The sequence below is a fragment of the Etheostoma spectabile genome, chromosome 18, assembly GCF_008692095.1.
Source record: "Etheostoma spectabile isolate EspeVRDwgs_2016 chromosome 18, UIUC_Espe_1.0, whole genome shotgun sequence".
In the NCBI taxonomy this organism is placed as follows: Eukaryota; Metazoa; Chordata; class Actinopteri; order Perciformes; family Percidae; genus Etheostoma; species Etheostoma spectabile.
The window spans coordinates 7,227,187-7,239,821 of NC_045750.1; the positions used below are offsets into that span (position 1 = coordinate 7,227,187).

At 37.0% G+C, this 12,635-nt stretch overlaps 1 protein-coding gene across 1 annotated transcript in view; it reads right to left on the reverse strand.

Moving 5' to 3' along the window:
* lama2 (laminin, alpha 2) overlaps positions 1-12,635 on the reverse strand; it is a 185,763-nt gene that overhangs the window by 57,546 nt on the left and 115,582 nt on the right. The window contains exons 24-27 of the mRNA XM_032543629.1: positions 10,314-10,450; positions 8,312-8,443; positions 7,382-7,486; positions 4,359-4,502 (exon numbers count right to left, since the gene is read on the reverse strand). Coding sequence (XP_032399520.1) covers positions 4,359-4,502; positions 7,382-7,486; positions 8,312-8,443; positions 10,314-10,450 — 518 coding nt within the window. The remainder of the gene's footprint in view (positions 1-4,358; positions 4,503-7,381; positions 7,487-8,311; positions 8,444-10,313; positions 10,451-12,635) is intronic.

Here is a 12,635-nt window from a genome sequence, read left to right on the forward strand (position 1 = left end):
ACGAGGGCAGGTTGAACCAATGTAGAAACGCAGCCACGGTCTTATTTCATCATGTCATAGTTGACACAAAGTGAGGCAGCATATGCACATGGGTGGGTAAAAAGGCATAATCATAATTCCAACCACATAAGTTACGTTGCATACCATGACAAAACTGTAAATACGGTGTCCGTGAGTCCAGTGTCAGTTTTAGTTTTTTCCTTGTTTAGTCACACGATCTTTGTTTTCTACAGTACAGTATAGGAATTGTAGTTAAGTCTGATGATAACTATTTACTGTTAACAGTACCAATGAGCTTTCCTCTTCATCTTAATCTGATGGCATTTAGTAGCAATTCTGTTGCAGGAGTCCCAGTACGTCTTGTGTAACCACAAACTTCACCCTCTCAACTTTAGTCAAGTGACACCTGAACAGTTTAATGTATAATCATAGTCATCATGTGACATTTGAGTAATAACACAACAACAATTTTTTTGTCATAGCGAGAATGGCGCCTCTGTCATTCCCAGCCAAATGCGTGTTCTTGTACTATGTAACTTTGGGGAGAGGGTACAATCTCCCAGGAGAAGTGCCTAACACTTTACGACACTAAGTCAGACACCACCATTGATTTTGGGGAAACTGGATCATATTTTATGGAGAAAATGTTTCCTGGTTGTTCCTCTGATGTCCACCGGCTGCTCTGCCTTGACTCGCTGACACACAGAGTTTTATGATGGACAGAAAGTTTTACTTGATGCTAAAGTAAGGCTAACTGCTTCTAACTGTAGCTGCTTTCAATTGCTTAAAAGGCATGAACAAAAAATATGCTTGTTTTGTATTTTGAACAATGGTTTCAGTGCAGCAAAACGTGACTGAATGTTTTGTTGATGGAAGACCCTGGCTATTTTATAATAGTGGTATTGTTAATAAGACAATCACCAAGTCAGTATTTTCTCAGATTGAGTGTTTTGTCACTTTTCTTAATCATGGGCCCATTTTTGTTGCTTTTTTAAGTATTGCTTCTCCGTTGTATATTCCAATGTAAATGTATTTCCCTTCTGAATATAACTTGAAACCGATGCGTCACTATGTCAGTCATAACTCAAATATGATTCAAAAAGTGAGCAAGATACAATCTGGAGAAAATGAAGCCCTTACTTTCTCATTAACTCTGTCTCCCACTTTATGTGTTTCTTTTCAATATTACTTGAATAATATCAGGGTGTATGGACTGTGGGTTGTGGTTGAGTGGACTGATTTAAATATTGTGTGGATAATATCTAGGTACTATAGTTGGACACAGATGGAACAGTCACACATGGAACAGGAAATTGCTTATTTCTGGTATTGAATTCCAAACATATTTATATACTGTAGTTGCTTTAGCTTTGGCAATTAGCTTGATTCAACTATGAAAAAATAGGGAACCAAATGACAAATTTTTTAGTATGTCATAAAATCCAAATTTGAGACTATATACAATGTGGGCATTAATGGAAATACGTTATGGGGGATATTTTCACTCTCAAATAGGTAAGAAGTGATACTGGAATGTTTTAAGTAGTAGTTTGTAAATCTTTAGAGCTTGCTCATGAGGTAACGTCTAAATAACAATTTTGGAATATTGTTAATAGAGCCTGGAGTCTATTCTGATTGAGTACGATATATACCTAGAGAGGAAGAAGTATGAACAGGCTGAGAAAAAAGGACTTAATTCTACATTCTGTAGATCCTTTTTATTTTCATGTACCGTTTTCTACTTCAAAATACTTTATAATTCAGTTTGTGTATACATTTTCTTTAAGTATACGTAGCATGCCATCAGTCATGAGATTGAATTTAACTAATAAGGGATCCATTTCATAAAGGTGCAAGATGTTCATATATAGAATACATAGCATTGTTAGCCTCATCTAGATGTTAAAAAATGTCTTTTTATTATTTACAAATGTGCGTATGTTACATAAATGTTTGCTATGTCATTCAAACATGACAATATCTTTGTGGAAAGAACCAAAATAATTGTGCAAAATGTTGCACCTGCATGCACATTACATAAATATTGCATATGTGGGTAAAAATATGTTTCAAAAAGTTTAAAGTTCATGCTATTGTATTATTTACAGATAATTGTTATTGATTTACAAAAATTAGTAGCCATTTTGCCTGTTTAGGCCTTTGTTTTTCAATATTTCCTTTATTTCTCAGCTCAGTATTAATAATCTTGTTCAGAAAATGCTGTCATTAGTCTGGGGCAAAACATCTCTCTCTTCTTTTTTCACATCTTACTGTATCAGTGCTTCCATCTTATCTCAGTTCTTTAAAGATATTTCATTATATTAGTGCAGATCTTTACAGCATTATTTAACAACCAGTAAAAAGTCATACAATCACACACACAGTTGTCCCTTCAGAGATAAATATCACAAAAAATTATGTGTAATCCCCTTCAGTGTGAGTTTTTGTGTGTGTTTGTGTATGTGAAAGCATGTGTAATGTGTTTGTACAGTGTATGTGTATGGTGTCTAGATATGGTGAGGGAGTGTGTGTGTGTGTGTGTGTGTGTGTGTGTGTGTGTGTGTGTGTGTGTGTGTGTGTGTGTGTGGTGTGTGTTTGTCCTAGTCCACTCAGTGTAATCTCACGATTCAGTGGTTCAGAGAAAATCTCCCTTTCCAATAAACTCTCCATTTTTGTCAGTCTTTCTCTCTCTGTCCAGCCCTTTCTCTCTCTCTGTCGACAATAAATCAAGTGAATGTTTGTCTTTCAAATGAAGCCGCTCACTCAACTCCATCAGAAAACTCTACGGTTACCGCGGAAACGGCAGATTATCGGCGATGGCAACCGTTTCTGAGATGAAGGGCCTTTATTAAAAACAGGCTGCCTCTCAACAATCAATTGCTAACTTGCTGGGTGACTGTCTGATGGTGTCTGCTGCACTTACCTCTGTTTTTGACTCACAGAGGATATCCTTAATGCTCACCCTCATGTTTGTATTTTAATGTATGGAAGCCAGTGTGTACATAAACTAGGCTAGGATGGAAGATATAGTCTTTGGACTTATTTTCTTCAAGCACCGCCAGCAAGTTTTTACTTATCCAGTGAATATCTCGATGGCTACTAGATGGATTGGCACGTGCTTTTGCACGGACATTCATGGCTCCAAACTATGTGTCCTATTTGTTGATCTCCTGACTTTTCCTCAAGAGCCCCCCTGAAATTGGCATTTGCTATTTGACTGAAATGTCTCAACAACTATTGCATGGCTTGGTGACGCATTGGGTACATGCATTAATGTCAATGCAATCTGCCTTATTTCCAGGGCTTGTACGCCTCCAGGATGCTGAAGCCTGAAGCTGGCAGGAAAGATTTTGGCCAGCCCCTCCTACACTGAACACAAACTTTTTGACTCACTCCCCTCTGGCAGGAGGCTGCGGTCCATCAGGACCAAAACCTTGCGCTACAAAAACGTATAAGGTTTCTTCCCACCTGCAGCTAGCCTCATCAACAAGGCCCACACTGAAAGAAACTCAGTATTGAATTTTGATTATGTAATAGACAATCACAATAAAAGAATGCCAAAATTCCCAAATACAGCACACCTAACCTATCTCTGTACATATCAGACCACCTTCTCTATGTTTAAAACCTGGCACCTATCAACAATCACCAGGTAGGCTGCAAAATGACTTCTGTGCGTCATTGATTTTCTACTGGGCAGAAATCACGTAAAATTTGATCTATTTACTTCAGATATTAACCTTACCTTTAATTATTCATAATGATTAATGAAGAACACGGAGCTTACAACGTCAGTTGCGGGCAGCCAGCTGTCAAATGAGTTATCTCAGCAAGTAAGCTGGCACAGACAGTGCGTACAACAAGAACAGCTTACAGGCGAGTACTGGTTAGATCCACGGATCAAAACTTTATAGGCAAGAAAAATCCAGACCAGGACATATTCTTTAAACTTGTTAAATATATTAACACAAGGGTTTTGGACAAGATGAAGATATTTGACATATATCACTTTAGTTAATCAACAAATATTAATGCAAAAATCATTTGTTGAGGAGTCTATATAAAGTTTCCCCAATAGTTGTAGCATGACTCTTTCAAACTCCGTCCAAAATTAGAACAACAGTTATTTGTTTTTCTTAAAATCAACTGAAAAATGCACAAATGTTCAAAATATGAATGAACTGAAGAATGATTGGACAGATCCATCCAGTTAAATTGGCCAATGTGGCCAAACATGAAGGTGTTGCTTCGAGTCACTTGATCACGTTCTGCCATATAATTAAACCTACTTGCGTTAAACGAACAGTGACAGGACGGAAGTAAAACAATTTAGATACTAATACTGTATTTTTACTTACCCACATCCTGATGAGCCCTTGTGCCTCTGTGCAAGAGCGTGTCAGTCCGTAACAGTAACAGTTGCTGCAGCCAAGTGGGTTTCGTACCGACAAGCCAAACGTGTCTGGCTTACAGCGATCACAGTTGTCTCCTTTCACATTTGCCTAAAATAAACACAGGCAAAGACATAGTTGAGGTAAGCTTTTATGATTCTTTATAAACATTTTAACATTATTTTAATAAATTCTGTTTCAGTGGACAGCATGTTGTGGAGACTAAAATCAATCTGAAAACAACACAATGCAGTGACATGGACAAGTTATGAGAAACATTATGCAACTTTTCAAAGCATGTCATTCTTTATTTATTGCTTGAGGTCAGACAGCAGATTTAAATTGGACTGCGTCATTTTTTGGCTACTAAACGATACCCATCCTATGCTTCACAAAAATGCATTTTCATTGTTTGCATTTGGGTAGAAACAAGCAGTATCACACTGCACTGAATTGTTTGGAGTAAATAAGCTCAATATGTAATAATAATAATAATAATAATAATATAAGCTAAAATGGGATAAGGACAGGTCTGTATATTAAGCCTTCTCTCTCTGCTAAGAAAAGACTCACACTGCTGTCAAACATCATCCAATTAATGTTGAGTTCTGTCAAAAAGTCCTGCAGGTTAGTGAGTACTTGAAGAACAACAGAGGAATGAGAAGGTATAGGGAAGGAACCTAAAACGCCAACTCTAGCACTCTAAATTATTTGCATTGTTAAAATGTTATTACTAGACGCTAATGATCATCAATTTAATTTAAAGTGCCCATATTATACTAACTTTCAGGTTCATAATTGTATTTTGAGGTTGTACCAGAATAGGTTTACATGGTTTCATTTTCAAACCGCACATTGCTGCAGATCCTCTTTTCACCCTGTGTGTTTGGATCTCTGTTTTAGCTACAGAGTGAGACATCTCACTTCTATACTATCTTTGTTGTGAGTCGCCCATGCTCAGTAGCTAGGTATAAACTAGATAATTCTTTCTCCATCTTTGGTCAGTCCAAGGCAGGATTAGCTGGGAGACTTTTTCTAGACGAGGGCCACTTGTGGAATACCTGCAGAACAGGGACATGGAAGTAGTTCTTTTGTAGGTTATGGTGAGCTAGTTGAGTTGTAGCAGTGTTTTGCCATTGAGATCAAGCTAGCATGCTAGCACTTGCATGTGCTACGGTTAGCCACCTCGTCTCAGCTAGTGACGTAAAAAGACGTGGAGAATTTGAACAGCTCACCCGGAAACTGAAAGCAGAGGACATTCACAAACCGTATCTCACTCAAAACAGCATGAATAGTTTTTTTGCAAGTTTGTATGCATGGGGAGTCACCAGATACAAAAAAGAAAAAGTGATTTTTTTCATAATATTGGTACTATAAACATTCTTTGTTTGAACTAATCTTTCTTAGTTTATAAAGTCTCAAAACAACAGTCCAAAAGCCAAATGTATCCAATTTAATTGTATAAGACAGAGAACATTTTCACGTTTGAGATGCTAGAATTGCATTTAATTTTAAGAATTTTGCATGACAAATGACTTAATGATAAAAATGTTATAAAATGTCTGTCAATCAACATTTATTCCAGGTTATTACATTGTATCGTGTATATTAGAGATACATTTTGATTGCTGACATCTAAAATGTGGCTTCTTCAATTTTAAGAGATATGTAAACATGTTATTTGAACCATAAGGAAATGCAGGTACATCACACACTTACAGTAGATATGGTTTCAGACAGAGAGGGCTTCAGACAGACAGACAGCATAACACATCACAGGCAGCAGAAATAACAGATTAACAGAGAGACAGGTGACAGATTGAACGACTGTTTGACTGACAAGCAGTCAACCTTCTACCTGTTCATGGTGAAGATGACACCCAGTGATCTGTGGTCTCAATACCGGCCCTGAGTCAGGTGTGTGTATGTGTGTGTGTGTGTGTGTGTATGTGTGTGTGTGTATGTGTGTGTGTGTGTGTGTAATGTACCTATTTCTACACATATAGATGAAAAGAATATATGTGCATATATCTTGTCCGTGTAGAATTCAATCCCATACATACATAGTTTTTTTCTTCTTTTTTTCTCACACATTCATTCACTTCATTAGGATAACTTTCTGAAAGGTAAAAGCATCTTAGCAGAATGAAAGTGGTCACTAGATGGCTAAACTTGGATTTGGACAGTATATCTGCAAAACATTTATTGACAATTAGTATGTAATGTACAGTATCCGTTGGACCAATCAGCAAATAACGAGAAGTGTTCAGATGATGATGTGACTATTTAAACCAGCTGTTAAGTACCACATGATTCCACAACTGCATGGCCTGATTTTAGTGGATAGTTTTGCAGAAAAATGTTTCCAGCACAGCTGCCTTGTTTTTGAAAACAAAGACTAATGACAGTTCATTCAATTGCATGTAAGAGTGTAGCACGTCGAAAGAGAGACCTGTCAATAATCTATTGAACCTACTCAAAATGGCACTTGTTTAAAGAAAATTCTGACAAAGTCTTTCCAGGCAACAAGCTTTTAGAAGATTAACATGGTGTGTTGGCACAGAAAGACTACAACGCAATTGTTATTGAAACTTTCATGCCAATAAAGCCCCTTTGAATTCAATTCAAATGAATTGACTAAAACTAAACCTGCTTACTTTAGGATTTCTGTATTAATTTTCATTTAGCTCAGACTTTCAGTTTGACCAAAAGAATAATTTGAAACATATTTATATATATATTTTTAATCATTATTATACTTGCTTTATCAAGCTTCTAAGCTCATCATCAAGTTGTGTTGTTTCTTCTATGTGATACTCAAGTGTTTGACATATTTCTATCAGTTTTTGCACATTTTTGCATGCTCAATTTTCTTTGTAAATAAAGCTCAAACTACTACTGTAAGTGCATTAATAGAAAAATGAAAATTCCACATCATAAGGGAAGACCAAGTAAACGTGTGTGTAAAGTCTTGTGAGTGCATGCTGTACCTTGCAGCTACACTTTCCCGTTCGATCGGCGCAGGCGCACACTTCTCTCTCCAGGTCGCAGGTCTGGCTGTCCGATCCTGCGACATTACACTTGCACTGGGTGCACTGCGGGGAAAGGTAGAGGTAGACAACGCCAAGCTTCTGTTATCAACAATATAACAGGTTGAGAGGGGAGCTACTAGAGTGTGTCCTAGCTTTATGCTTCACCAAACCATTAAACTTCATTCTAAAATGAAAATGTTGCCATTATCTTCTTACTCCCATGTCAGTTCGAACATCACTGAAGTTCAGACAAAAAACTATTATTTTTCCATTTGACTGAAGCTTCTGAGTTCCAAAAGGTGTAAAGAAAATAACAATTTCTCTGACCACTGACTTTTTAATAGAAGCACTACGTTTTTTTTATTCTGTTGCCATGCTATTCATGGCGAACATTGACATTTTCTCTATCTTGAACACAGCTACATACAGACACAAATAACAAATATGGAATTTGATTGTAAATGTATTAATTCCCTTGTTGAAGTATGCCTTCATACTAAGATTTGAATGAAACTGAAAATTTTATGGTCAAATTTCAAGAAATGTTGACTACCATCAGAAGGTCAGAAGGTGACTCAAGTCTACGCAGAAAGTGTGGCTCTGGTGTAAAGAGAGTTAAATAAAACCACTTGTACGATGACACCATTAGGTTTCTATCAATTAGGCAGTGCACACGTCCATTTATTGAGGCTTTTATGCTCATAAAAGCCATTATAATAGCTTTATCACGTGTATGAAAATCGGTCTCCTTTGTCCCCAATGATTGAATCCCATCAGCGATTCTCTCCAGGGCCCCCTCTCTTATATCAATACAAAAATAAAAGCATGCTTAATAATAATATTAATAATAATAATATTTGCCGTGTTAATGTCATTCAGATCACTCACCTGAGGAAAGTCTCTGTATCCAATTTGACATTCATTGCATTTCTCTCCTCTGAAGGAGTCGCGACACATGCAGCAACCTGTGTTGATGTTACACTGCTGGCTCACTGAGCCGATCACACTGCAGCCACAAGCCTACATACACAAACACAGACACAAAGACAGAGATTATTTCTGATGTCCTATTAGTTAATATTTAAAAATGAAATTTATCAGACAGAACATCAGACACTTGGTTTTTCCTCATCAAGTACAATGCAATCATTTGTCTGCAGTGGTGCAGTCAACCTGCAGTAGAGCGTTTCCAAGGCCCTCAACACAATATTGTCAAATCAGTGTTGGGTTTAATTTGAGGACTTATGGAGGTAAAATATCTGTTTGTCTGTTCAAACATCATACCTGAGGTGTGAATCAAGATTGCCGTGTCCAAATATGGAACATGGGGAGGTACATGCACAGTAAGGGGTGGAAAAAAAAATTCATTCATCATAGTATCGCAATGTTTTTCGTGGCAATACTGTATCCATACACAGACGCCAAGTGTTGGTCTATTATTATCTATGTGTTGGTCGGTTTGTCTGCTTGACAATTGCATATGCAGCATTAAAAGTTAGATGAAGAAACAGAGTTGTTTTTAGATAAAAAAGATGTTCAAGTTTCCATTTGAGCACATAATTTTAAATTGGGAAAAATTAGAAGTTGGAAATAATTTGATAAATTTCAATATGTTGCATAATACTGTAATATGTTTAAAATCCCAATAATATCGTATTGCGACATAAGTATGGTGATGCTATCGTATCGTGAGGCCTCTGGGGATTCCCACCCCTAATGTGCAGTATGTGTGACTGGAGTGAGTGAACTCTTGTGTTAACACCAAAGTGCAGCGGCAGCATAACGTTCTTACTTAAAAACATTCTCTAAACAATATTGGATGTTTGACAAATGTCTCAATCAAAGATCAAAACACCGTAAAGCAGGTAACCGTCATGTGTGCTGTAATAACAACTGTAGTTGAAGAAAGATCTTCAATTACTTCCGTTCAGAGTGTATATACCAGCAAAGTGTTAACACCCATGAGTGGAGCTCTTGCTCCTAACCCAGAGCAAGAGCCTTTTCCTGTTAATGAGTGGTCATTTTCAGTGATCTTATCCGTTGATATCACTTTGTAATCTTAAACAAGTTAAAGGTTCACTATCTATTTTTGCTCAGTTCTAGCTTGTTGTACACTGTTGTTATATTGTACCTTTCTGCTTTTGCTGTGTTTTTCCTTTGTCTACATTTTATGTGATTGTTTGGTACCACTAAGATCTGTTGCCTCCATCTCTGTTGTCCTGATGTACCCTTCTGGATCAATCTGCCGTTAAACTGAGACTTACTGTACTTTTATGTTCCAGCCTCTAATTGCTAATTGTCTACTGCTACTTCTAAAAGTTGACTGTTATTGCTACCTCGCAGCCTTTTGAAGAGATAGTTTCAGTGCAGAACAATTACATTTTCAAACACTTTGAACAAAGGGAGGGAATACAGAGAGAAGGCTGTGTAAACACGCACCATGATAATAAGAAAAGCTATGGGACGAGCACACAGAAAGGAGTGGAGGTTGGAAAATTAGAAAGGAAGAGAAGAAGAAGAGGAGCTAAAAAGGAGAGAAGACTGAGAAGTAACAGCAAAAAGGTAGTGACAAAAATGACTAAATGGTAACCAGCTAACAAAAAAAACAGGAAAATTAGATAAAGACTTTCCTTTGATTACATTAACCTTTACTATAGCACATATTGGGGTTAAGATGGTATGACCATTATGTGTGTCGATGTTAATTACTTTTCCATTGTCTTTAAAAGAGTAAATTAAATAAGTTGGTTGATCTCTTTCTTAAATAGTCCTTGCTGCATTTGTGTGCCATCCTTCCAGTGTGTTTGCTAAGCCCGCTTCATGTGTTACAAGTACTGTAGGTTACACAAATGTAAGAAACTGCTTTTGGCAAATCCAGTTTTTAGCCTACCTTGCATCCAGTTATGATATCGTGGCCCCAGTGGTTGGGAGCACAGAGGTCGCACCTCTCACCGATGGTGTTTGGAGGACAGATACACTGTCCTGTGTTAGCATCGCAGTTATTCCCCACATGACTGCACTGACAGGCTGTAAGAGGAGAAAATGTATGGTTTAAATGCTTTTTGAATAAAGTCTAAAGAAATATCTGTGTTTTTTAAAACTGATTGTATTTTCTTTTTCAGTAACTTACAGTACCACACAGAACAATGCTGTATTTTTTTTCTTGTTCCAAACAATAACACAGTTTTTCTTGATAAACATGACATGTTGGCAAAGAGACTCCAAACTGAAAGAAAAACATATCTGGGATGGAGAACAAGAAAGTGACCTTGGTACATTTTTTTGGAAACTTAAACATAAGGGGTAAAGAATTTAGTACCAGCGTGTTCCTACTTTCTAGTAGAAACACACATTGTGAATTTTTTTAAAGTAAAGTTTTTTAAATATGGGTTTCTTTCAACCAAATTGCCCAAATACAACATGGATTAAATGGTTTTAACACCGCACCCTGACAAAACATTGATAAAACCTGTGACCCACTCAACATCCTCTGATCTTAACTATTAGGCAAAACTAATAGTAAAAGTAAACTAAAGTAAAAGTAGTAAAGCATATGATATGATACTGAGGTGAATGTTATGCACATACCGAATTATGTGGACTAGCCATCATTTAATAATACAGTTCCAGTTTGAATTCAAAATTTGAAAGTGTAATTTATTGAGTAACTGCATTAAGAACACCCATAAGCCCCCAGTGTAATGTATTTCAATTGATTTCGCTACCAATTAATTTACTCAATCCCTCCTATTCCCCAGAAAATTGCCCATGCCAGAAGACTCTCTTTGTCGCTCAGTGCGCTAGATGAACTAAAATGTTAATGCTGATGAAATGTGAAGTCATCTTCACAGGAGAGTTGCATTATTTTGTTATTATTTCAAACTATTTATTGATGAACTTTCCTGACGTTTAATAGAATGGAACCAAAAGCCCACAGAGTGAATCATATTTTTATTCTGACTGGCCTGCAGTAAATTCCCTGGAACCTTTAACACAAGGCAGCATATTATTTCTGTAACCTGACCACTGCACTGTGGTAGTGATCTTAAGATGGGGGGCCCAGATAGCTCAGTTGGTAGAGCGGCCATCCATATATAGAGGCAGCGGGCCATGGTTTGACTCCAACCTTTTGCTGCATGTCATTCCCTCTCTCTCCCCTTTCATTTCTTCATCTGTACTGTCAAATAAAGAGATCTTAAGATGAATCAAAGCAACTAATTCCCAGCCCTATCTTCTCTTTCTGTCTAACTTATTACTGTTCATCTTGGCTGTCAATAGTGGTTGGCAACAATAATAAATTGCATAGGGAGAAATGTGGGAAAAGCTATTCATAGTCGTACTTGGGGGGCTTGGATGCTTAATCCTTATTTTGTGTGGCACAAGCTTGCAGCACCTGCTGTCTATAATATCAGAAATTTGTATTTTGAGATGAAGAAACACACCATCAGGCAATGGTAATGAAAATCCTAAGCTCTGGCAACAAACAGCTACTATCTTGTTGCTTTCAGATGTTCACTTTTTGATCACTGATAAATGAAATTAATTACATGTTCTTTTTTGTCAGTTAGCAGTAGTGATAACAATTACATTTGACTTGTAGAATAAAGTACCTACAGTATCTATAAAAGCTAGCATTAGTCTAAGCTGGGTGTCATATTTTAAAGTAACCTTTAAATAGTGGCCACAAGAGGCATGTACTAGATACAGCAGCTGTGACATATGAAAATCAATCGTTCTTCCCTTAACCACTAGCAGATCTTGTTGACAAAAATGTAACTGCTTTTAGTTTCATTTTAGGGTTCAGCATCTTACTGTTTTACAAAAAAGTTTTCACATGTATGCTACATTTGCAAAAATACAGTATTTCTATAACTCCACTCCCAACACAGTCAACACCAGCATGCTGCAAGTTTAAATCAGTGTCATGCTGAACAATTTGGGCAAAACTTTAAACTGAGGTGTGAGTACAGACATGTGTTTGGTGTTAAGTCCCTGCTGGTATGACTTTGAGTCATCGCTCCTGGAAGAAGGGTTTGATGTAAAGCTGTGGAAATTATTAACGCTGGAATGTTGTGGAACATTCATAGTTCAATGTCAAGCGCTAATCATAATTACTGAACGGAAATTAAAGAAAGAAAGTGCTAACAGTCAATAAACAGAAATCTAAAGCCAAAATGCGCTGCTGTAAATGGAAGATTATCTGTTTAATTCG